Source organism: Mastigoproctus giganteus, chromosome 5 (genome assembly GCF_048544385.1).
Source record: "Mastigoproctus giganteus isolate SK-2022 chromosome 5, ASM4854438v1, whole genome shotgun sequence".
Classification (NCBI taxonomy): domain Eukaryota; kingdom Metazoa; phylum Arthropoda; class Arachnida; order Uropygi; family Thelyphonidae; genus Mastigoproctus; species Mastigoproctus giganteus.
The window spans coordinates 72,576,846-72,603,317 of NC_143579.1; the positions used below are offsets into that span (position 1 = coordinate 72,576,846).

Sequence of the window (26,472 nt, forward strand, 5' to 3'; positions counted from 1 at the left end):
GAGCATGCTCAAACCATTCAAGGCCTTATACACCTCAATCAGATCACCGCGCAGGTGCCTAGTCTCCAGACACTGTAATTTGCAAAACTTAAGCCTTTCTTCGTAAGAGCACCCCCTTTGTTCCATTCACTAATCTTGTTGCCCTTCTCTGCACTCGTCCCAGCAGCTCTACATCCTTCTTGAAATGAGGCCTCCAGACCTGTATACAGTACTCTAGGTGTGGCCTGACCATTGCCTTATACAATGGAATAATCACCTCCTTATCCCTGCTAGAAAAATTCCTGTATATCATTGACAAGACATCATGAGCTACTCTTGCAGCCCGTCTGCACTGCTCAGAAAACTTCATATCTTCCTACACAATTACCCCCAGGTCCTTTTCATTCTCTACCACTGTCAGTGTAGTACCACAGAGTTGATACGTTGCTCTGGGGTTGCTGTTTCCCATATGTAGTACTTTACATTTGTCAATGTTAAACTTCATTTGCCACCTCTCAGCCCATCTACTCAACTTTTCTAGATCCTGTTGCAGCATAAGTTTATCTTTCAATTGTTATTAAAATTCAGGAGGAAATAAGGAAAGTGCAATACAAAAATGCTGACCGCATACTGCGATCTGAGGTACAAGCAGATATTTGTTTATTTTATTAAATCACAGTTTTATGCGTTGCATTTCAATTTGCATTTAAAATACAGGAGGCATTTAAAATAAGTAAACTATTATAAAGGATTAAGTTGCTTTACCACGTTGACTTCACGTGTGAAACAGATGCAACAGTTATTTATGTATTATTAGCTAAATAGTAATTAATTAATAACAAGATAGTTATCTACTTTTAACTCTTGTTAAATTATCCATATTACCTAACTTGTTAATTTTATGAGAATAAAGCTGTGATCATTATATGTATTGTTGAGTTACGTAGAAATCCATTTAAATGGATTAAATAATTTTCAATAAATAACGAGTTAGAATGTTCTATAACTTAATATCCTACGGCTAAGATGGAATTCCACCATATCTTTCGGAAAAAAATTCTTGCATATACGAGTAAATGACCGAATCTGTTTTCCCTCTTTTCTTTAAGAAAATCTCTCTCGTTTTAAGTATGCTCATATCCTGTTATCAAAGATGGGAATATAATGTCGAAATACAGACCATTAAGACATTAAATTGAACTGATAGAATTCATTATAATTACTAATTTTATAAAACTTAACATTTCCAGTGCCTCAGAAATTCACAGAAGCCTTTCTGCTCTAACTTGCTGGTCTTCAATTTGGAATTGATGAATATTCTTGGTCAAAAAGCCATACTATGAACATTTCCAAAGTCTATAAGCATCACGAATCAAGACATTCAATTTTTGCAATTAAATTGCTTCTTGGAACTAAGATTTCCATTCTCGCCCTATCTCAACTCTTCTTTGGATGGAATGGAGCTTGCCCATTTTGACCTTCTTAAGAGCTTTCCTCTTACCGTATTCCACATTGAAAACTTCGAGTCCACTTCTTTATCAGAATAGAATTCATTCCATTTACTAGTTTTTGAAAATGCCTCTTTTTGAATTCTGTTTGCAGTAACATCAATGCTTCACCTTTTCCTGATGAATTACAAAATTTATATTTTAGTATATTTATAAGATATTCCAATTCTTTCATTACACAATTCATTAAATACATTTTTTATTTTTAATAAAAATTTTGAACCGTTGTGTTTTGTTAAAAAAAAAAAAAAGGGGGACGTATTCCGTTATTTTAAAAGGTCTACTTTTTTTATTTTTCAATAAGTATAGGAAAATAAAAGAAAGGCACAATAAACGAGTATTTTTCTATTTGGACGAGCTTTTTTATTCTTTATTTTAATTATGCTGGATTGCAGAACTTATTTTTTGCCATAGGTATTTCTGTACTGGAGCTTAGGCCTTTGTGAGGTAGGTGTATTTTTCTACATAAAAGTAAACAAACCATTCAATTTTTAATGGACTCATGCGTAGAATGATGCCATACCTTTTTTTTACCTGTAAAAAGTAATCGATGAAATAGCTACCACCTTGATAAAATAATAGCTTCTATACATGAGTACAGATCGGGATGTGCGTGCCCTACCACTACAAAAGGGTCGGCACATCTCGATTCCACTTGGTTGTTTACCGAAAGACATGGAAGACTGGGCAATTAAATGCTCAAAATAATCACAGGACCATTTGGATATTCTGCCTGTGAAACTTCAGAAATATCACATACGCCACAGACATTTAATTTTAATGATATAAAGCAACACGAACATTCCGGGCTACTTGATAAACAGCTACAACATTACGGTCATTAAGAGAAAGAAAAAACAGGAAGTAGTACGAAAGACCATAAGACCAAATCACGATACTGTAATTTCTGCCATTAAATTGCCACTTAATATAGAAGGAATCAATACTCTGAACTCCTCACTCCATTTCTTCTGAAGGACTGATGTAGTCTGCCGTCGTCAGGAAAATCTAACAATCTCGCTGCAAGAGGTGAATATTACCAGATTGCTTCGCGTACAAGAAAACTAACTTAATAGCATTTTAAGTAGCTAAATATTTAACGATGTGTGTGTATGAACACTAAAGTCTAACCCTAATTGAGTACGTCGTAAACAGAATCTTTTGCAGCACTGATTACTGGTCTGTAATTACCAAAGTCAAGTGCTTCGTACCTCTAATATCGTAAAGTTCTTTTTGGAGTAATTTTTTCCCTCAGCTATTAACAATCCTATATTTAAGTTTTCACGAATTCGAACTACTCATAATTGATTTTTAGTAATTTTATACATTGAAATTCCATTTCTACTTTATTCATTCCACAATTCGAAATATTTTCAAGCATTTTTGAAGTATATTATGCTCACACACTCTGAATATCAACTGTTTGGAAAACAAATGTTTAGTTTGGAAAATAAATCAGTGTATGATAGAAAAGACGAGTTTCGCAGCACTATTGGAAATTTGACAGCACAAACTGAATTTAGATTGTGAATATGCATCGCGCTGATGCACAAAAGGAGATTTAAAGCATAAGTGAATAACTACGCAGAAATAATGTTTTTGGCCAGAAAGCAGTTTGGAATATACGTGCAGCCCATATAAACTGCTCATTCAATATCTGGTAACTTGGAAATTGGAATACAGACAAGAATAGTAGCTACTCTCACACGAACTGTGTATTGAAATCTGAAAAAGAATTCGTAATATATTTAGATTTGTCTTATTTTAAGATCTTAGATTGTTATTTATTAAAATTATGATTAAGGCTTTTCCAAATGATTGATATATGAAAAAAACAAATTATGAATACCATTTCTAAATAAATAAAATAAGTCAAACTGAATTAGACCAAACCTTGTTGCCGTCTCTTCATCATCGGCGGCAAAAAAGCGTGCGTGGTCCCCATACTTGGTCACTTTGAAAGCATGCGGAGATTCAGAATCTGGTACTCTGCAAACGTTTTGGTTTTGAAGGACAACCACTCCCATGGGCTCGTGATCCTGTAATAAACAATATTCTTCGTTGAGTAGGATATTTAAGATATTGTTTCTTGTTTTGTGCTGTTTAATGAAATTGAGTTGGATCCTTTTGGATAAGTAACAAATCAACTAACGGCGCATAAATCCAGCTTCTCTTAAGTTTCGTATATTTTGTGGTCCGTTTATTGAATGAACAGCCGAATTTCGGGGGGAAATCTGTATATTTTAACCAGAGATTAACTTAGCCACCCACACTAACGGTACTTCAGAAGTGCATACCCTGACCGGCCGGAATAAATCACTCCTGTCTTAAGCAGCGATTGAACTACTGGGTCTTTCCAAATGGAGTGGAAATTTTGGTAGGCACTAATTGCAGTTGCGGTTATTCTACATTCACATTAAGAATAAAAGAATAAATATAAAATTTTCAGCATAGAATAGCTTATCACAGAAAATTATAAAAAAAAAAGTAAACATACATACGCATCAGCTACGTGACGTACTATTGTTACTTCACACTTCACATAGCTGAGATTGCATATTGTGAAAAAATATATAAAAAATAAATATAGGAATAGGAAGAAAAGGCGATAGGAAAGAATCTTGCAGTAACCATATGCGAGCCAAATGTTATTAATAGTTTGCCAAATCAATCTGCTCTTTCATGTTGTGAAATTTCTGATTTTTTTTGAAGGCTGCTAGTTATATTTCTTGATGTATCAGGTTCCTTGTGCCAAAAAGACCTTAATGAGGAAAGTTTTCCTAATTGGTTAATTTTTAAAGTCACTGCAATTCCTAAAAGGGCATGGGACCTTAGATGACTTCTATTGAGTTTCTGCTTCTGAAAATCCTGGAGAAATTTATTTTGTCTTTCATTTACAAATAAATTTACTTGAATAGTATGGTCATATAATATAATATTACATAACTTCGCCATTCAGTAGTCCTCTTCTTTCGACGTGTGCCGAGGGCAAAATAAATACGGTATCCTCATTTCCTAGACTGGTGTTCATGATGTCTCTTCAAGAGTTTACGTGCTGCTGCATATGGATTTCATTGATCTCAGGACTGTTGTTGTTTTGTTTGTTGTTTGGGTTTTAGGAGCATTAGCAACTAAGGCCATATTGCTCCGGGAATATGCGGTGGTCATTCCCTGACCTTTCCGCATCCTCCGTATTTGGATCTCAGGACTGTTCAGTTAATTACTTAGAAGGCAATTAACATGATATCTGGAAGAGACGAATCGGCTTAGTGGTAGTCCTGCATTCTGGTCATCATTTTAGAGATGAAGTGTAATCAGTACTTTATTAATGCTGAATTTCAGTTAATTAATACATTTGCAATTGTTTTTGACTTATTTGAGTCAAATCTTGAGTGCAGGAGCTTGAGCAGATTATTGCTGATTGCTAAGGGAGAAGAATAATCTTTAGCCTTTAGATGTTTCTAAGTCCTCTAGGAATACTTGCCGCGCGTGTGTGTGTGTATATATATATATATATATATATATACACACACACACCTAAAAATTAAATTTGCTTCTTTTGTCGAATAGTTCTAAATCATGACGAAGAGGGGGACTGTTTAAAGTAATATTTAAATAAAGAAAATTTGCATGTTGGTTACCAATATTTTCTTTATAATTGAATTTAAATTTTGAATTTTAAATTTCTTTAAAAGTGAATTTAATAGGATATATGGATTTTGCAATATTTTCAAAATGAATATTGAGAATAAGAATGTCATCAACGTAGCGGAATGCAAAAAAATTAAGGTTCGAGTTGTTATGAATATAGAGATCTTCGTAGTAATGAAGAAATAAATTGGATACTATACTAGAAATTTGTGAACCCATGGGAACTCCTATAGATTGTTTATAAGTGTATTTACCATCGTAAATATAATTATTTAAAATACAAAGGTTGATATAGTTAATCCAAGTAGCTTCATCTGATGGTATAACGTTTTTGTATTTAAGAAACAATTGATTAAGTACACTGACAATTTTCTTTAATTTTTTTTCTTTTTATTAATTTTTCTTCCTTTTCATTAGTCTTTCTCCCGATATTTTATACATGTAACACTCAAAATATACACTACAAGCTAGCGGTATTAATTTCCACTTCTACTAACACTCTCACAGCCAAGGCCCTCTCTATGAGGTTGGGTACTTACACACCCAGCTTACCTAGTATCCTTTAAACTCTCTTCCTTCTCTTTACATCTTTCTACTTTTCTTTCTTCCGTCCGTTGAACTATTAGTGCAATACGAGGGTGATTCGGACATTCTCACTTTTCTTATTCTCACTATCTTCGCCTCTACATTTTTAATATCTTTTCTCTCCCTTACCATGCATTACTTCCTTTTTCTATTCCGCTGCCTTGTTACTTTTTTTACATACTTTTAACTTATACTTTCGACTTAATTTATTAATCTAAACACAGTGTTGGGGCTACCTTACTCATGTTTCTGGAGATCAATCAATTTTTTATCTATTTTATTTTAATAGTTTCTCCATCAACATGGGTTTGCATAGAAACACAGTGTTTGGTACATGATCAGGTGTAGCCCCCCGATGAAATACCTGATCTATGTACCAATTTTTTTTAAAATTAATTATTTATTTGTATTTATCTTTATTACTATCCTCTCACTTTCAGTCATTTCCTTTTCAGCTTTTGTACATATGATTGGCCTGTGAATTCAGCTTTAATTCTACTTGGTTTTTTTTTTTTTTTAGGTTCTTAACATTCTTTCTCTCTTATTTTCTTCGTCTAGGCCTGGTACTGTGGTTAATAACTTCTCTATCTATATTTTCTTCTATTTCATTTTATTTTATATATAACAACAATCTCGTGTGTTTGTTTATAGGCTTTATGGCACCAGGCCAGCAAGGTCATAATGCGCCTCAATCTGATGTAAGTGTCGCACTGATCCCAATTTGCCATTGTCTGTCTAAATAAAGACTAGATTTATAATCCTGTCTCCTTCTATGAAGTCAGGTTGCTATTTTAACGCCCATTCTCCAACTTCAGATCATTAGGCAGGCTTTATCTGTGAGTGTGTTTTTTTTTTTTCTTGTATGATCAGTTTATCTTGTTTGGAAGATCAGAAAAATTCAGGGGAACCTTACCTAACACCTGTGACCGATTAATTCGGAGTGACTTAAATAATGTTGTATAACTATTTCATTTCTTTTTCGTCAGAAACTGAACTGAAACTTTCAAACTGAGTAAAAAGCGACAATGTCACTACATCGCAGCGGGAGTCATGCATATACGATTTTTTGATGTCAAACTGGGTGGGACTAGCTCATTAGATCAACAGCTAAATAGAAACTGATTTATTTTTACTTTTCCATAATTAAAGACCTGTATTTAACCGCTCTTCACATTAAGACCAATTCTTGGTATTCCATTGCTATTTTACCCTCGCGGTAGCGGCACGGTGAATATAATCATCATCCTCTCCACAGTCGATGGAAAAGTTCCGATTTCAAATCGCGTCAATGAAGCGAAGAATTTTTATGGCCTTTTTTTTCAACATGGCTGAGTTAGGTCTCAGGGTTGCATGGTTCTACCCCTCCCCCTGAAAAAAAAACTGTTCTTTCGCTCAGAAAGAACACTTTCTGAAATGAAAGAACACTAAAATGGTCTTTTTTGGGGGGAGGATTTAAATTCCCTATTACAGATCTATTCTGTTTAAGTCATAGTAGTTCATGGTAGTCCAACAGCTATTAGTGCTGCAGTCAAACTTGGTTTTGAATATAACTGGCTGCAGCACGCAAGCTGTGCATTAGGAAACATGCGAACCTGCAATATTACCAATGCTTAATATCAACTCAATGATATGAAGACTAAAAAAAAAAAAATCACTGATACTTTGAACCAAGTTGTTGACTATATTTCCATTGAAACATATTACCAAACCATTTTAGTTGATAACTCTTCACTATCATCCTATGATGTTGAAAAAGTACACTAAAATTTGTTCAGTGTACAAGGCAATAGCGTTGCGAAAGAAACAGAATGGTTTAACAATCTACCTGTACTTTAGCAGTTTCAAATAACACTTTCCAAGCAAGGGCTATATTATTGTTCAAGGAGTTCATTACTTATGACAAACTTATTTAGTACATACCTTTGGTGTCCTGTACCAGTAAAGGCAGCCATCGTGTCTCAAAACAAACCATCTCCGACACCACCTTTGCGTTGTCCCGCTACTCGTGCTGAGGCGTTGCAGAAAGCCCTTCAAGATGGGCAGGTGGGAAGACTGTGACATCAGAGGGGCAAGAATGTGGACTGTTCTTGCTACTTCCATAGAAAGTACATTATCGCCTGAAATGGAATGGTATTCGTGAGAATAGTTACATTAAACTGGAATGAGCTCAACATGTTAGCTGTTACCACAAGAGCTTCAGCGGAGAAAATCTTTAGTGAATAATTATTTTTATGCTTCACTGCACTGATTTAACAACATCGATTTCAATATTCTGGGTGTAATAATGAATTGACTAGCTTAAGTATAAATTTCATCCTATATAATGTTAATTCTTTTTCATATTTTAAATCATTATACAGAGAACAAAGTTAAACATCGACAGCATATTCTTTTTTAGAAAGCGGTACAAAACAAATAATTGAATTCTACTACAGTAATTGAAGCATTCGTTGAGACGTTTTGGAATGTTTCTTTATCAACAGGCAAGCTATTTATAACTTGAGTAGATTGTACAAGAAATTTGAGATAACATGAAGTGTTCAGAGAAAGTAGGTGCAGAAGCATTCCTTTGGAGCTCTTCAAAATCAATTAGGCAAGAATCGCAACAGCTTGACATTGCAGATTACAGGGGAGACGTATTTCTCACACACAGACAGAGAGACAGAAATTAATCCTTACAAGCTATTGATACAACAATCACTGAATGAAGACAATTAAACAGAAATGATCAAATTCTGCGAGTGGTTTGCGACAGAGAATGAAGCGGATCTGAAATTTATAAACATCTTGTGGAACGATGAAGGCTTACGAGGGCTGTTCAAAAAAGAATGGTCATAATTTTTTCATGAACCATCGTACTGCTTGCTATTTCTAACTGAGCTGCGGAATTTAAGACCAAACCAAGCTGCATCATGTAGCAACTGCGCAGTTGACTCGTGCAACCTTGGTGGTCAGTCAAGTTCATGTCTGTCCAGCTTCGCTTATGTAACAACGGACGTGACAAGCGAGGTACAGTGCTGCTCTCAAATTTGTTTCTGTCTCAAGAAAACATCAGATAAAATGTTAAAAGAGGCTTATGGTGAATGTACGCTTCCATATATCACAGGTGACTTGGAATGTTTAAAGATGGGCGTGATTCAATCACAAAAATCGACAATCCTGGAGCTCTAACCAATGCTGTCATCACATTAACCATAAACATTGCTTCTGTAATCGTGAAAGAAGATCGTCGTATAACAGAAAGGTAATAGTACAGATGTTGAGAATATCAGTAGGAAGCACGCACAGTATTCTCCATCACTTGCATATGACGTGTTTGTACACGTTGGATCCTAAGACCATTCACATCTGAGCAATAGCAAGTTCGTATGGAGGTTTGTCAGGAACTGCAATGATTGGTTACTGAAGATTGTAAGGTTCTGCACAAGGTGATAATGGCGGATGAGACATGGCCTCTTCAATTCGACCCAGAGAATAAGCAACAAAACAATTTGTTTCTTACTCGCTGGGTCGTTAACTACATCATCGCGAACACAGAAAAAAGCAAAAGTGGCTTCTGCATGGAAGGTTACGATCATTTTTTTTTGACATTCAAGGAATGGTTTCCAGTATGTTGTACCATGTCATACCACTGTTGTGCGACCTTATTATAGAACTGTACTGCACTGCACACTTTACGAGATCACATTTGTTGCAAACGACCACAACTGCACGCAGGTGGAAGGATACTGCGTCACTACAATGCGAGACCTCACATTGTATTAGGTGGATGAGGAACATATTAATGTCAAATGTGTTCCTCATCCGCCGTACAGCCCCTGCCTTGCACCCTGCGATTTTTTTATTTCCAAAATTAAAGGAGCTGCTAGGAAAAAGTGTCCATTCGTCAGCAGTTGTAAAGACATCGGAGGTGATTCTCAAAAGTGTGTCAAAAAATTGCTTCCGCCATGTTTTTGAAGAACGACAGAAACGTTGGAGTAAGTGCATTTCATCAAATGGGGACTACTTTGAAAGGACCATCAAAATATGGATGATTAAAAAAGATATATTGTGAAAAAAAATATATGATCATTCTTTTATTGAACAGCCCTCGTGATTACATATTTCTCACCTACAGCGCAAGCAGGTCCTAGAATCATGTGAAAAAGTTAAAAACTGCAGAAATCTATATCTCAAAAGTAGTGTAACTACTATTTTTTTTCCCTTTTTACAACACCCTCATCGCATTGAACTGTTTTAACGATGTTCTTCAGTGTATAATAGGAATATATTAATAAGAGAAAGTAATAAATCGAAATAGATTAAAAATAAAGGCATCTACAAAAGTTAAAGCGCACCTGAACATTATAGTTTGTTTCCACAATTAAAAATAAAAGTTGAACTGAAACATGAGTTTTCGGCCGATAGCTTACTTTTACCGACGTGGAAGAAAGAATGCAAGCATGAATGAATGAAAGATCACGTATTTTTTAAACGTGATATCCCGTTTTAAGTTCCTCACGTGGGAAAGTAAGGCTAGTCTAGGCACTGCTAACTAAACAGCTGCATGTACGGAACAGTTTGATATTCGTGATTTTTTTCTTCCAGTTAAATAATAGATTATAATTACTTACATCTAAAAATATGAATACCTGAGAATAGCGAAGAATGGATTTAAAAATTAATATTTGGAAAAATCATTTGGATCATAAGGGGTGGATTAGTCCCTTTAACCTCTACTTGAAGTCGCCCCTTAGTTAAGGACACTATCAAACATAACTTGAGTTGGTAGTGCCTAAGTAATTTTTCTGAAGCATTGAGGCTAGCATGAAATTAGGCTCAACGGGGCCCTATTTCTAGGGCCCAACTAATTTAATCTAAGTCACACCATGGAAACAACGAATTGTGGCAGATAACCTTCTTGCACTGGCCAGACAAATTACAGGACGACTTGACGCCCCTGATAACAGTGACCTAATAAAAACTCTTCGAATTGCCGGAAGAAGTCAAGTGGACACAGGGCTCCTGTTGAGTACAGTTTCAGCAACCTCAAAGGCCTGAGACACACGTTCCCAGGAAACACGGTTGATTTGATTAACAGTCTAATCATCAAACTCGATAAATTCTGCCAGCTGCACACCTACAGACGCCAGAAGCTAATGGACACATACTTAAATCTACCGTTATGACTCACAGGGACACCGCCAGAAGGAAAATATGGACTGCCTCAACCAAGAAAGTACCTTCTTGTACATATACTTCACATTTTATCCAGCACTTTTGATCAAATATTAACTTGCTTAGTTTGGAATACTACGGTATTCCACAATTTTCAAGTATGTAATTAAGGAATTCTGTAAATACTGTTCTTTTCAGGTTAAGCACACATGTATCTCCATGTACGCCGGACACTTGCCTTAGCCTGTGAATGTAATAATCCCCCCCCCCTCCCCAGCTTACTGCTGTCCAGGGGTGGCTCTAGAGCAGAACAATAAACAGATATTAATAATAATAATACCCAACAAAATTATTTTCGTCATACCTCTGGAACGAAAGTTGGTTATTCTGAACAAAATTAATGTCCTGATTATGAAAATATCAATCTTTTACTTCTGTCACGTCTACATCAAAAGATATACGCATTTTTTTTTAATTCCTTGTTTTTTTTACAATATCAGCATACATGGCTGTAATTATTACACACAATATATGTTACTTAGACATGTTTCCCACTCAATGATTTCCCGTTTAAGGAACCAACAGTAATCTCCCATCATGGTAGAGACCCAGCGACCTTGGTATCGTTTTTCCATTGCAGATACGTCCTGGTGGAAGCGCTCTCCTTGTTCATCACTGACATCTGCTAAGTTTTCAGGAAAGAAATCCAGATGGGAATGAAGGAAATGCATTTTCAATGACATCCGGCACCCCATGTTCTTGTAACATTTCAGCAAGTTTGTCACCAGTTGCTCATAGTTCTCTTCTTTTCTCTTTCCGAGGAATCGGTGTAACACAGCCTTGAAAGATCTCCATGCAACCAGTTCAACATCATTCAGGTTTCTTTAAAATTCTTCATCTTTTAGGGGCGTTCTTATTTGAGGACCTATGAAAATTCCTTCCTTCATCTTTGCATGAGATAAATTTGGAAACATTTTCAGTAAATATGCGAATCCTCTGCTTTCTTTATCCAGTGCCTTAGTGAAATTCTTAATCAGTCTAAGCTTGATGAGTAAAGGGGGAAAGGAAAACCTTTTGTAGATCAACCAATAGAACATACTTTACATCGCCTTTGCCGGGAATATATTCATCTCTCTTATCCCAGTGTTGTACGACTATCCCACAAACACAGGAAACAACAGTATTTAGTGAAACCACCTTGCAACCCAACAAGCAGTCCAATCACTCTGAGATCACCACAAATATTCCAACCATAGTCATTGTAACGTATAGCAGCAATAATCTGTGACATACTATCGTAAGTTTCTTTCAGGCCAACAGCATGAACAAGAGGAATTGATGGTAAAGTATTTCCATTATGAAGCAATACTGCTTTCAAACTTAGCTTTGACGCATCAATGAACAAACGCCATTCAGAGGTATTGTGATCAATGTTCAGTTTGTGCATAAGACCAACGACGTTTTTGAAGATACACATGTTGTTTTCCATTGCGAAATATCTTGAAAACTCTTCATTTCGCTTACGGTATATTATAATGTTTGTACCTTTGGCGATTAAGTTCCACTTTTGTAGTCTGGATCCGAGTAATTCAGCCTTCTCTTTGGGTAAGCCCAAGTCTCTGATCAAGTCGCTTAATTCTTCTTGTTCAATGTAGTGTGGGGCCTTTTCTTTTTCTGGCTCGTAGTCCAAATCATGTGAAGTACATGGTTCCGCGATTTCTCCTGTACCTTACCTTCATCACTACTTCCAATACCCCAAGATTTTGGTGGCACAGGTACTGGCAGTTCTTTACCATGTGGCACTGGCCTAATTGCTGATGGGATATTTGGATATTTGATGCAGGGCTTGCTTTTTTTGGAAATACCTTTTATTTTTGTCATGCAGAAATAGCAGTCGTCGAAATTATCCTTGAGCTCGTGCCACAACATAGGGGCGGCAAAAGGTAATATTCTCAGCTTGCCATATAACCACAGCCTTAAGTTCGTTGTACAAGTAATACAACAGATATGTTGAGCTCAATTTTTTTTCTTGGTCACCGATCTTGCAGCCGAAGTACAATGAATATGCAAGCCTTGTGACATTGTATATTTTCTTCCTCTGAGTTTTTGGGGTTAAGTGTCCACAAACATAGCAGTTGTCTGGGTGATTGACGCAAGTTCTGTGCTTTGTCTTCTCCATTTTAACAATGCATTAACCTAAAAACAGTAAAGCAATTGGTAAATTTGAACAGAAATTGAATTCTTGTAGCGTAGTTTATCATACACCATATACTGAACAGTTGAATGGTGTAATAAAATTAATAAAAATACTGACTTGTCTGGAAAAGTGCATCAAAATATACTATACTGTAAGAACAATAATGATGTACTTGCTTAACTTTTAGCCCAATAAACAAAACCGACCAAAAGTTAATAAGTTTAAATATTGTATTTCAAACAGTAATGATATCTTTGTACAGAATCGAGTTATTATCTATATCTTAAAACTGAGATGTGATAGGAATTTATGATTGATTTTAAATTCTATACGTAAAACTTGACCAGAAACAACCATTGATTTGCTGAAGATAAAAATCATGTTGGGTAGTGTAATCATCACAAATTTTTAAATAATACCATTTTAAATAAACACATGAAATGAAAGGTCTTAAATAATACTATTTTAAATAAAATCAGATGAAAGAATTTTAAGAACACACATTATTTCATCTGATTTTTGAACCAACTACGAACATAACAGTCCTTTCTACAAATCGAGACCGTGCACAAGGAGATGGTTCCCTTCCTCCTTTAGCAAAATTCCAACATGGTGGAAAGAGTATTGTAATTGAAAATCTGTAGATGATTAAACCAATCATGGCTTAATCTTTCTAAAAGTTTATAATTTTAACCGTAGAAACTTTTGCACTCTACGCGTAATTATAAATTTATTAGCGTTGTTCTGATTACAGATGAATCATATTTCACAAGAAATGGAATTCTCAATGTTTTTGTGTGACATTCTTAGGGATAATCTTATTGGACTTATTTTTTTTTTTACCAGCAAAGGATTCAGGAATAGCATGTCTACATTTTCTTCAGAACAATTTGTGGGAACTACTGAGAGACTCCTTGAAAATTGGCAGACAATTCGGGCTGTTCCCGTGATGTTTCTGCCTTTTTAAATAAGGAATAATTGTTATGAATAAAGGAATAGGAGAGGCAGAGTGGTCATCAATGGTATTGTTCTTCTTGGATTACTGTTATTAGTGTAATCCTGCAGGGTTCAGTGCGGGGCCCAGTGTTTTCTATATTTATTAATGATATGATGAAAACATATCAGGCTTGATGCCTATTTTTGCAGATTACACGAAGATTTTCAGGGTGGTTAATGTCAATAATCAGGGTATGTTACTGCAACAAGATCTAGAAAAACTACGAGAATCTTAAAACTACGAATAAGGAGACACCAATTGTTCTTCCTCGGCAATTAAGGCCGCACAAAACGCCTTCTTTCGAAACTTTCAGAGTTACCTTCGTATTCATTTTACACAATTTTGCTTTAGCCATCGGCGAGTCCACTGGAGTAGATAAGTGCACAAACCAAGTTATTGCTACTTGTGTGTGAATGCTTGTATGCACCAGTGGCGTTATCGGACTTTAGCCCAGGGGGTCCCAACTTTTTCCTACCCGCGACCCCAAAATTATACATGACAATCACACGCGAACCCATATATTTGTCTTTGAATGCCCCATTGGTGCCATGACTTCACAAAACGGCATCAAAACTTATCCATTTATCATTATTATTATCAATCCAAAAACATTAAATGTCATTTCATAATAAACATTTTTTACGGGGGCCCCAAAAATACTTTTGCCTAGGGTCCGCATATTCTCAAGTCAGGCCCTGGATAAGGAAGTGATTATTCCACTGTTTAAGGCACTGGTTAGTCCAAATCTTGAGTACTGCATGGTTTGGAAGCCCTCATTTTAGGAATAAAATGGATCTGTTGGAACTGATGCAGAGAAGAGCAACAAGGTAGTGAGGTGACTAAAGGGTGGTCTTACCAAAAAAGGCTTCAGTTCTGTAAATTAAATTTAGACACTAGGCGCCTGCGTGGAGATCTGATTGAGGTGTTTAAAGCTTTGAATGTATTGAGTAAGCTCAGTGTTGCTGATGGAATCCACTTTTGCTCAGACCACATGAGGCGGACATAAATTCATATTAAGAAAGGAAGGTGTGCATGACAGATGTGCAGAAGTTTTTCTTCAGTCTGCGAGTAGTTTAGTGTTGCAACAGGCTTCTATCTGGAGTTGTCGAAGTGGATAGCCCGAATAAATTAAAGGAAAAGAATTACAAAACTATTAGGGGGAATGAACATATGATATGCTTTTTGGCTGATGCAGTATAAGCTTGCTTTTTTGCATCATTTTTCTATACCAATATTAAATACTAAACTAATACAATAACCGAATGATTTGTCGGAACGGCCCTGTACAATGGCTACCACGTCATCCGATCTCGCACCCACTAGATTACTTTCTGTGGAGCAGCATGAAATCCATAGTTTTTGGATTTCATTCTGCAAATTGCATGTTGGAAGCTGCTGAAACCTTTAAGAGTATTCCTGAAATGACAAGATATTACAGGAATTCAGGGATTCGTCGCACTGAACGTTGGATTGAACAAAAAAGAGGTAACTTTGAACAACCATCAGTGAGTCCACTGGAGTAGATAAGTGCATAATAAACATTTTTACAGGAGCCCCAAAAATACTTTAGATGTTTTTCCTTTAAGAGGTTTATTTCAGGTTTTATGCTTTTACTATGATTAATGTTTAATCATTTATAGGAACCTTTTTTTTTTTCTTATTTTTAGTTATATGATATGCAGTTTTGAATCGCACTGTAGGGCAACCATGCTCCTTTCATACAAAAAAAAAAAAAAAAAAAGTATTTCTTGCTTTTACTTCGATAGAGCTATCAATGATTCTGTAAGTTTTCCAAGGGTCACTTTTCTATTGGAGGGTGATCCCCCGGGGACAAACTGAGTTTTAAATGTTCTCTTTGTTTCATGTGTTATGATTTTTATTTTAATCAAATACCCTTATAAAGGACGGACGCCACGAGGTTAGTAATACTACACTTTTAAAGTTCATACCACTAGAGAAATGAAAGTGATCCGAAAAGTCCCTGTGCTTCCATAACGCTAACGATACAGTCGCTTCGTTCATAGTGTGAACGAACTCTCAAATCACAGCAAATATTGGAAATGGCCTAAGTGACTCTCTGGGGAGTAATGAAAGGCGCAATCGACAAAGATAATCTTCGAAATCTTCCAAAGCTGAAGGAAGACATTACTAAGTTCATCAAGAACCTCATCGGCTGAGTTGGCAGGGTTCTTCTTAAATGAGACTAAATGATTAAAGCATTTAGCCCTATTTGCAGCATGTGCACAAGGAATTTTGCGATCATCCTGCATAACGTGATAAATATTCTCAAACTTTTATAATGATCCACAAACTTATGCAGATTTTTGCTGACCTCTTATATTGTTATGTACAGGTCCATAAATCTGTAAAAATTATTTTAACTGTCGTAAAATACAGCATTCAATATTATCAAGTATATAGTGACTAAACAGAAGGAATGGATTTATGCTAAATTGAAATTTTCACAGCAAGACATTAATCGTCGAATGGGGGGGGAAAACTCTTTAAATATTCTCTTTCTTCAAACTCTATAACAGCGATAATATGTAAATATCCTCAGGAATACAATCACAAAAAGTGGAGAAAGTGAAAGCTATTTCGTTTATGTTCATTTTAGGTTGCAGTGTACATTAGCTCCTCAGCGCTTTTTCTGCAAAAGGCATAAAGTCTGGTTTAGTGTTCGAGAAAACTCATCTACGGGTAATGAAAACGAAATCCATGCTGCACAGGCCTTGCACAATCGAAAAAAAAGGTAATCGATGCCGCTTCGGAAGATCTCTTCTGTGCACTTTCTTTTCTCAATAAGCTATATCGTGGCACGCAGAAAAATATTTTAGTTTCTTATATTTCAGTTGGAGGAGGAATTTTATCTGAATCTTTATTTTTTTTGTAATTCGTTTGAAAGAATTCATAATGACGCAATCGGACAGTCGTATTAACGATGGACAATTCTTAAGAATAATATTTTAGTCTAATTTCGAAGGATATTCTGAGAACATATTCCTCATAATATTTTCTACTCGCATCACTTGTCCAGCATACCTTAAGTATTCGTCAACCATTGCTTCGGGAAATGCGTGATCTCAGGACTTATTAAAAAATGGAGTAGCACTAAATCTTCAAGCTTAAACGCTTTCAAAAGTTTTAATCACTGATTTTTTGTGAGGTGGAAACTGCAATTTCACATCTAATATACAAAACTTAATTTGGTACGAAATTACACGTGGGTTATTTATGTGAAAATGAGATGTTCACCGCTGCTTTCCATTGGTTAACTGCAGTGAGTGAAATCATTACTGAACAAAAACTGGTTGCAGTCTTTCAAGAAAAAAATGAATGACCTAGAAAGAACGTATTTTTCAAAAGGAAATAGTACATATGAAAAACACGTTGTAAGCAAGGGAAGACGAAACTGGCCCCATACCCACTGTGTTCGTTTTTTCCTTTTTTTATTAATAAAATTGGTTTATATTCGTTTCAGAAGTATGGTGTTTTTAGACTAAATCGAATTTATAGAAATTAGAAACTCTAAATGTATATAATACTAAATATACCCCGGTATATTTTAATTGAAACGCCATGTACATAATCGAATAATATTTAATTATTAACAGAATCTCACAACTTAAATGTTACGAAATAGAGGGTTGCGGTGGTTGCTTCGACTGTTCTTGCAGTTTAGCAAAAATTGATTATGGGAAATTAAATCCAAAACTAAGATGGCACACATTCAATCACCTCATCTATTTTACTAATATAGGTTAAATACAATAAAAATTAAACTGCTAAGGTATAGTTCAGATTTAAAAAAAATCTAGGTCTATAGGTTAGTACAGCTTAATTAGGTTAATTTTGGAGAGCAAACATTCATTTGTGGATCTAACTGTTAGCTTTGTTGCTAGGTTACGTGGAAACATTCGGTTCTCTAGGTTAGCGTTCTGTTATTGGTGAGTAGTTCTTACGGAATCGAAATGCCTAGCTGTTTGGGGAATATGAGAGTAAAAATAAAACACATTTTTCCTGCTTTCTGATGATTACCATCTCCTGAGTCCAGAGCAATCCATGCCAAATCGAATATACCGTAAGACGCGCCCTAAACACAGTCGGTTCATTCTTCGATTTCCATCTTCGAAGGGCACAGGTGTTTCTTTCACAAGAGAGAGAAATTATAGAATATAGCCAGAGTAGAGGGCTAATCTTGACAGGGGCGTGGTGTTTTCCCCTCGGTATTGATGTTGTTATTGTCTGGAGCGTGACTGTCATTATATGCTGGCAGACCATCGGTAATGTAGTTCTTCGGATGTAATCTTGGAGCGTTCCAGTACTAGAAATTTAGGTGGTAGGTTAACATCGAGAATTTCTTTTCACAGTCTAAAATTCCAATGTGGCAATATCCTTTGTTGCCGGCAGATGCTGAAAGATCTGTGCTTCTCATTCTGCTCATGTTTATTCTCCAGGCGAGATACTGTTTTGACAGTGATTTTTGTATATGCACATGATACTATTAGTAAATTCATGCAAATGCTTGTAAAATTAGTGAAGTTATAGGTGGAGTCTTGGAAATGCCTGTAAATAAGTAACTTTAGAAGTGATGTGCATCTTATTATTCTTTCTCCACCAAAATTGAATTTGGTCAATAAATTTTATTAACGACACCAAAGCAAAATCTGGCTAGAATAGTTAGGCCGAATTTAGAATAGTCGTTCTATCTCTGTACATCTATGTACAGAGATAGAACGAACAAAGAGATGACAATGTGTTTATTCACTATTGCGAGACGCAGCTAATGATAAATTTACAGTATTAAATGAAATTTCTTCAAAGCAATGCTGTTTGTATCATCTTATATGTCCAAAGTTAGGTTTACGTCAAAAACACGGAGGTAAAATGTATATTAACAAGCACTGTGAGCTTTCGATGATGGCAAGTCTAATATCTGGGACTGTTTAAAAAGTAAAGAAAGTGATCTTCTCCCTACTAGCAAATACCCTATAAAACATGGATAGGATACCACATTTTTACATTGAAAGGAAAATTATGTCAGATTGAATAATAACATCAGAGTCTTTTTTGCCTAGAATTACTTTTAACTCTTCTCCCCCAATCTTATATAAGACTCCAAGATTTCTGTTCCCCTAGTGCATTACTCTATATTTAAAAGTATTAAACTTTTGTTGCCATTTTTGGGCTATTTCAGTAGTGGAAAATGTGAAAGGAAGCAAGCTTATACAGCATCAGCCAAAAGAAAAAAAAAAAAAAAAAACCCACATCACCTAGACCCCCTCCAATAATTTGTATAGTTGTTCTTTGAATTTATTTAAACTTCTACAACAACAGATGGTAAACTTCTACAACAACAGATGGAAGTTTGTTCCAACAATCAACTACCCGCTGACTGAAGAAGGGTTTCTGTGAATTTATCCTTCAACCATCCTTTCTCACTTCGAATTTATTTCTCTTCATATGTTGTGTTGTTTGTTTGTTATTTGGTTTTTAGGAGCATTAGCAACTAAGGCCATATTGCTCCGGGGATATGCGGTGGTCATTCCCTGACCTTTCCGCATCCTCCGTATTTGGTGGTGACGGGCTCGAACCCCGGTCTAATCAAGAAGCGTGTGCTACGCACTGCTGCTCCTGCCCACCTGGCTACGGAGGCGCCATATGTTGTGTGAGCAGGAGGAAGGATTCCATCAGCATCGAACTTACTCAATCCATCTAAGGCCTTAAACATTTCAATTAGATCTCCTCGCAGATGATTAATCTTCAGATGCTGCAATTTGCAGAAATGAAACCTTCCTTGGTAAGACCATTTTGTTCCCTTTACCAATCCTATTAGCCTTTTCTGAACCTTTTCCAGTATATCCACATCCACCAGCAAAAGAGGCTTCCAGATCTGTATTCAGCACTTCAGATGTGGCCTAACTATTGCCTTATATAACAGGACAACCACCTCCTTTTTCCTACTGGCAAAATTCCTGTATATCATTGAAAAAATTCTCATGAGCTGTCCTAACAGCCTGTGTACACTGATCAGAATCATATCTGACTGCAAAACTCCCCAGAGGTTTTTCATTCTCTACTACCATGAGTGTGATACCACACAATTGGTACGTTAATCGGGTATTTTTGCAACCTATTAAAATGGATTAATTTCAGTATTGGCCAATTTTGAACTTTGACACTTCTCAGCTCATCTGTCCAATTTTTCTAGATCTTGCTGCAGTAGCTTACCTTTGATTACTGCTATTAACCTCTCTGGAAACCTTGTATTATCTCCAAACTTAGACATTAATCCTGATTTGCCGCTATCAGTATCATTCATAAATATAGAAAACAACCGTGGGGAATTCCAGTAATAACAGTAGTCCACAGAAGAGCAGTGCCCATTGATAACCACTCTGTCTTCTTACACTCAATCATCCCTCTATCCAAAGCAGTAACTTGTCCTTAATGCCACACTGCACCAATTTGTACAGCAGTCTTTTATGTGCAACAGTATCAAAAGTTTTCCTGAAATCCAAGTATATGATGTCAAAAGTATTTTTTGCATCCAGTTCCTTTGTTATTTGCTCCATCAAGAAGGGGAAATTGAAATCAGTTATAAGATATTCACCCTTGCTGGTCTATTCTACATGCATGAAGAGGCTTTTGTCAATTTTTGATTTTCTGTTCTGCAGTTTACTCCCAGTCTTATTACTGCCTTCTTTCCAAGTAACTTACACCACACCCATTTTACACTAGTCGGCGTAACCTCTGAATTTGGGAATGCTTATAAAATTAGAATATGATTGTTTTCATACCACGGTTGAAAGTAATCATATCATACCATACAAGAAGTTACCTGCATGAGCTATCCTTACAACCTCGGAGTGAGAGGATTCTAATACATTGATGTCATTGATTGTAATGATAATATCACCAACTTCCAGGCCACACGTTTCTGCCGGAGTTCCTGGAAAAGAAAAAAAAAAAACAAAAACAAAGGCGACATTAAAACACGAGGCTAATAACTTATTAGGCAAAGGTATTCATGAATTATTGGCTTATTTCTTTTTAGAGCGAAAAGAAGAATGAAAACTGCAAAATAAAGGACAAAATAATTTATACCTAAACGAAAGTATGATTTACATAAACGTATCTGGTGAACAATTAAAATAAGATAGATTTCTATAAATATAATATCATAAAAATAAATAATTTGTAATTTAAATGACAGAATAGAGAATCACAGATAGATGTAATAAAATTTTAACTTTGCTGAAAGAATTACTAAGGCACGGTGGACGCATGCTTACTTCCTTTACACCTTCGATTTCACAGTACGGATGTTTTTTTATTATGATAAAATATAATTTAAAATTTTATAATCTTTTTAAAATTGAGCCGCTTTTTATATTTATTATAAAATTAATGCTATATATATACTAAGCCTCTCGAATTAAAACAACCAAACAATCTATAAGCTCATTGGTGGATTGATAAACGTGAAACAAAAGTCATATTTCTTCATTAGAATAACAATAAATACCAAAAAAAAAAAAAAAAAAAACTATCACTAGCCTTAGAAGACCATTACTTATCATTGAATCATCAATTCTTATTATTTTTTAAAAATTGTATTAGGGACTCACCATAAATTTCAGGAAAATAAAGACCATGTGCATTACTAGAGACCAATGTATAATGGAAGTAAAATGTATTATAAATCTTAGAGCAAGCTGATGGCTCTGATACCCATGGAAGCACTTTAACAGTGGTAATAACCAAACAAATTATGGTAATTGTAGAACTGGACAGATTAAAATCTTCAGTAAAAACAGAGAACTATTGAAACATGCACCAACGTAAATCCAGTTTCTCAGACATATGAAGGGAAGATCTATCTATGGTGAGAGGCACAGAAGAAGTAGGGAGGAGATGACTGGACAATATAAAAGAAGAGTCAGAGGAAAGGACTGTGCGAGAAAAATGCACATGCAAATCAGATGCCAATCATGAGAATAGAGGCAGTAGAGATGTGGTAATTAATGTTGCTCAATGGAGAGATAAAATAACAGTACAGTATAATGATTAAAATCTTCAGTAAAAAGAGAGAGAGAACTATTGAAACATACACCGACGTAAAACCAGTTTCTCAGACATATGAAGGGAAGATCTATCTATGGTAAGAGGCACAGAAGAAGTAGAGAGGAGATGACTGGACAATATAAAAGAAGAGTCAGAGAGGGGAGGACTCAAGAGGATTTTACACCATATAAAAATAGATAATGTTTGCTGATTGCCAATCTCCGTAACAGAGAACCCGATTATGCACAAATGTAGCAAATGGCAAAAATTAAAGAATAGATACAAAGTTTGGAAGCAGCAAAAGTCACAAGTGGTAACGATATCGGAGATAGCGTTACTACTTGTGATAAAACTAGCAAGAAAAGTATGCGCTCTTGGATGGCTGCATGAACTAATTAAATACCTTATTCTTCTCAACGGAAAGAAGAATAAAGTCAAATGTTTTAACGTGAAAGTCAGTACCCATAAGAATTTCACTTTCTCAAATGCTCAACCAGCATATATCTGTCTATGCCGTTAATAAATCCTTATCTACTACTCTTTTTCAGATAAATGCGTGAACATGAAACTAAATCGGGATCTTACTTCAGCCAGTTCATTCCTTTATTGCTCTATGAGTCTAGATTGACCACCGATTTCAGGTGTCTCGAATAAAAATATCAAGTACCATGGCGTCTAGAGGTTTTGATGGCCATTCAAACTGATAAACCTGTCCGTCCAGTCTGCTTCTTCAAGAAAGTTTAATTCAGAAGATTCACTGCATGATGACCCATATTACCATCAGAAGAAATAATGAATGCTCAAGGAAAAAATACCTCAGAAAAGATAAAAAAGTTAACTCTGCGTATTTTATATACGAGAAAGAACCAGTGGGGCATAATTCAAAAATTTCATTTTGGAGATCACTAATATATTTTGCACATAGGTACACAAGTGTCAGCATATGACAATACAATTATATAATATAAAACAAAATATTCTTGGGGGTTATCTCCTTATTCCCAAGGAAGTTGGCGCCTATGAACAGAACTGTCTGATCTCATATGCCTATATGCGAATACCATGTCCGCTTTCTTATTTATTGTTCATTTTCTTGCACTCAGTTAACTAGAATAAGAGAATGTTACTTTCCAATCAATTTTGAAATCCCATGACTCCTAACTTTCCCTTCATGTTGTATAATCGCTAACAAAAGCTCACCTTTCTCGATAGCTGATACCACCACTGGTTTACTTCCATTAATACGGAATCCAAACTCCTTGTTGTCTCGATGAATCGTTATCCTTTTGTCCACATCTGCAAGACATTTTAAACAATATATATATATCTGCAAATGATTTGCATAAAATAAAAATTATAAACAGATAAAAACATTAAAAGAAATAGCCAGTGACGATTTAAAAAAATGCTGGATAGCTCTCTTCATGATTAGCCGCAAGATAACATTATATCACAAGCTAGAGCAAGCGTGCATAATATTCCAACTCAATTACCTGTTGCCACTTGTATAAACCGAGCTATGGTTCGAAAAAGTAAAACAGGCCTATAATAAATAAAACGTGGGTTCGTACGGTGTGCAATTTAGGTCTGTGCATATTGACTACGGTGATGTCTACTAAACGTGCTGTGAAATAATACCGCAAATCCCACATGAACGTTTGCACCACTAGCCCCCACTCAAGTTAATCACGAAAACGGATACCATTCCATTCACTGACATTACATCCCACACAACTATTTCTCTCATTACGATAGCAGCGTAGGTAGATTTCTTCTCGGTAATCGCTAAATGCGTGACCTTTGACGGTGCAAATGCTCGTGGATGAATGCTCCATCTCTTGCAGCGCCAATCAGCAATCTGATGAAGAGTACAAGCAGGGCCTCAGGATCTATACATTTCTCTAACGACTGTTTTCTTATCGACATCACTTTCCTCTTTACATATTAATTAACTAGTTTTGGTGCGCTAATTACCGGTAGGTGGGCGAAATGTAATCGATCATTCGAAATGTCGACAGCAGGACAATCAGTAATCACTAAAAGATGCATTTCATTTACAACCAGACTAGAGATTGATCATATCTTGGTGCCGATAAATAAATTATTTAAATTAAGAAGACATTCTAGCAAAACGATTGAACTTTATTTTGGTTGCATGACTTTCAAGACTTCTACCTCATTACCATGTTACCATACGTGAAAAGGTATTAAACTTTTGACATTCGATCAATATGATAATCAAGATGATCGATAACTAGTGGATGTGTGCCATGCATTTGGCAAACATCCATTGTCTGTGGGAAACACCAACTTCTGTCTGTTGATGTTTCCACAGATGGAATACACTATCAAAAATAATTATCACATGGCCAGTCGATGCTGATTTCGTAAATCAAAAGCTTTACGAAAAAGTTTTTGTCAAAAATAATTATCATGCATTCAATGTTTGATTTGAAGCACGAAAAATCTATCCCTCCATAAATCGAACCACATGAGATAATTGTAGAAATTTAGGGATAGCTCAGTTACCTCCACCACTTTCCATAACAATTTCTTTTAAATTCCCTTGCTTTGGAGGAATCTACGGGTTGCCTTCAACTGCTAATCGCTATTGAACAATTGCCACATGAGATTTGATTTTACGGTTTATGAGAATTTCAACCGGGTTTATGAAAGTCTTTTCAGAAAAAGATAAAAATTAGGATTAAAATGAAGTTTTATTTTCATTATAATGGCAATTAATCTTGAATAACACAATCAATTTATTATTATCTGTGTGAAATGTCATAATTAAAGCACGGTCTTCCAAAGTCATGTAACGTGCAACTAAACAGTTTCGCAAATATGTCCAAATCCGTTTCTTCAAGTGTACTTGTATTATTCTCCATGCATCTTCAATCTAAAAAAACTACAAGCCATCTATCACAAGCCTGTGTTAATTTAAAAATTGTTTGTTCTGTAGAAGAGTAGTGCTTTACTGTTTTTATCAACACTGCTTAAAATCCTTTTCTCTCTTCCCTTGTACTTTTTATGATTACCGTTCAGTTTTTCCAGAAACAGTGCGATAAAGTATTTTAGTAATTATCCAAGAATGGAAAATGAAAATTTCGTTTACATATTTTGTTCTTACTTAACCAATAATACAATATCCATAGATAATTTAAACTATTACTTTTCGCTCCTTTATTCACGTCTTGAAGCTGGTAGTTTAGGTCAACCTTTATCACCGACATCCAGTATGATAAAAACGGAGAAGCTAGCCACTGATTTCCTCGAAGCTCACCTAAAATTCTCGATACTGGAGCGCATCTACTGCAGGTCACGAATCCCAACTATTCAGTTTGCAATCCAGTTGACCGGACTCTAACTTCCAAAAGGCAAGAATAAAGCCTTGGTAATTTCAGGATTGTTGTTCAGAAGCCAGTGGTTTCGTTTTGTAAGCTGTAATATCCAACGAATATTGTTTCGTTCGGGGACTTCACTTCCGTCCCTAAAATTTCTTGTTAGTACGATTTTAGCAAAAAATTGCAGTTTATCAAGATTTCCGAAGGAGTCACTCTAGCAAACTACACTGCTCTACAAAATTAACAGAACAAAATGTTTTAGAGTATCCAACAGAAATCGATCTACGACCTTACATTATGCAAACTATTCATTCCGATAAAAACACAAGTTGCGACCACATCACTTCATTCCCTCTTTTTTTTGGCTTGCTCAGTGGGATAGCCATATTTCCAGTATTCAGGATTGCAACTCATCGTCGTTTAGATGATTCTTTGGGATGACAGGCCGATGGACGACTTGAAGCCGAGCAGTCGCAGGGCGAGGTGACACATTAACGTAACACGTTCCCTTAATGTGTCACGCAGTGTTGTCACTGCACTTGAAAGCAGTTTCAAGAGATAGGAACAATTACAAGAAGAGGTCGCCCGAGGGCTAGATCAACCGGAACGGACCACTATCTGGCTCTAACAGCAAGACGGAACCCTACGATGTCCTGTCATCAACTGTCTCTTGAGGTTGCTGCGGCCACAGGTGAAAATATTTCCAACCGGACTGTGTTAAGAAGACTCAAATCAATTGGACTCTACGCAAGGAAACCAGTGGTTTGTATCCCATTAACCCCAAAAATACATATGGATATATATTAGAAATAATGAGTGGCCCTAATATAATAATTTGATCCCATTAACCCCAAATCACCACAAAGCTCGTAGAACTCATGAACATATGGCTTTGGAACACTGATAAATGGGGTACAGTTCTATTTTTTGTTGTCTCGTTTTAGCCTACAAACAGATTCTAGATGGCATATCATCTGGAGACAACGA

General features: G+C 35.8%; 1 protein-coding gene across 1 annotated transcript in view; it reads right to left on the reverse strand.

The window, feature by feature from the left end:
- Positions 1-26,472, reverse strand: part of LOC150085484 (uncharacterized) — an 86,744-nt gene that overhangs the window by 18,101 nt on the left and 42,171 nt on the right. The window contains exons 4-7 of the mRNA XM_090374065.1: positions 23,342-23,437; positions 20,916-21,026; positions 7,644-7,840; positions 3,381-3,526 (exon numbers count right to left, since the gene is read on the reverse strand). Coding sequence (XP_090230191.1) covers positions 3,381-3,526; positions 7,644-7,840; positions 20,916-21,026; positions 23,342-23,437 — 550 coding nt within the window. The remainder of the gene's footprint in view (positions 1-3,380; positions 3,527-7,643; positions 7,841-20,915; positions 21,027-23,341; positions 23,438-26,472) is intronic.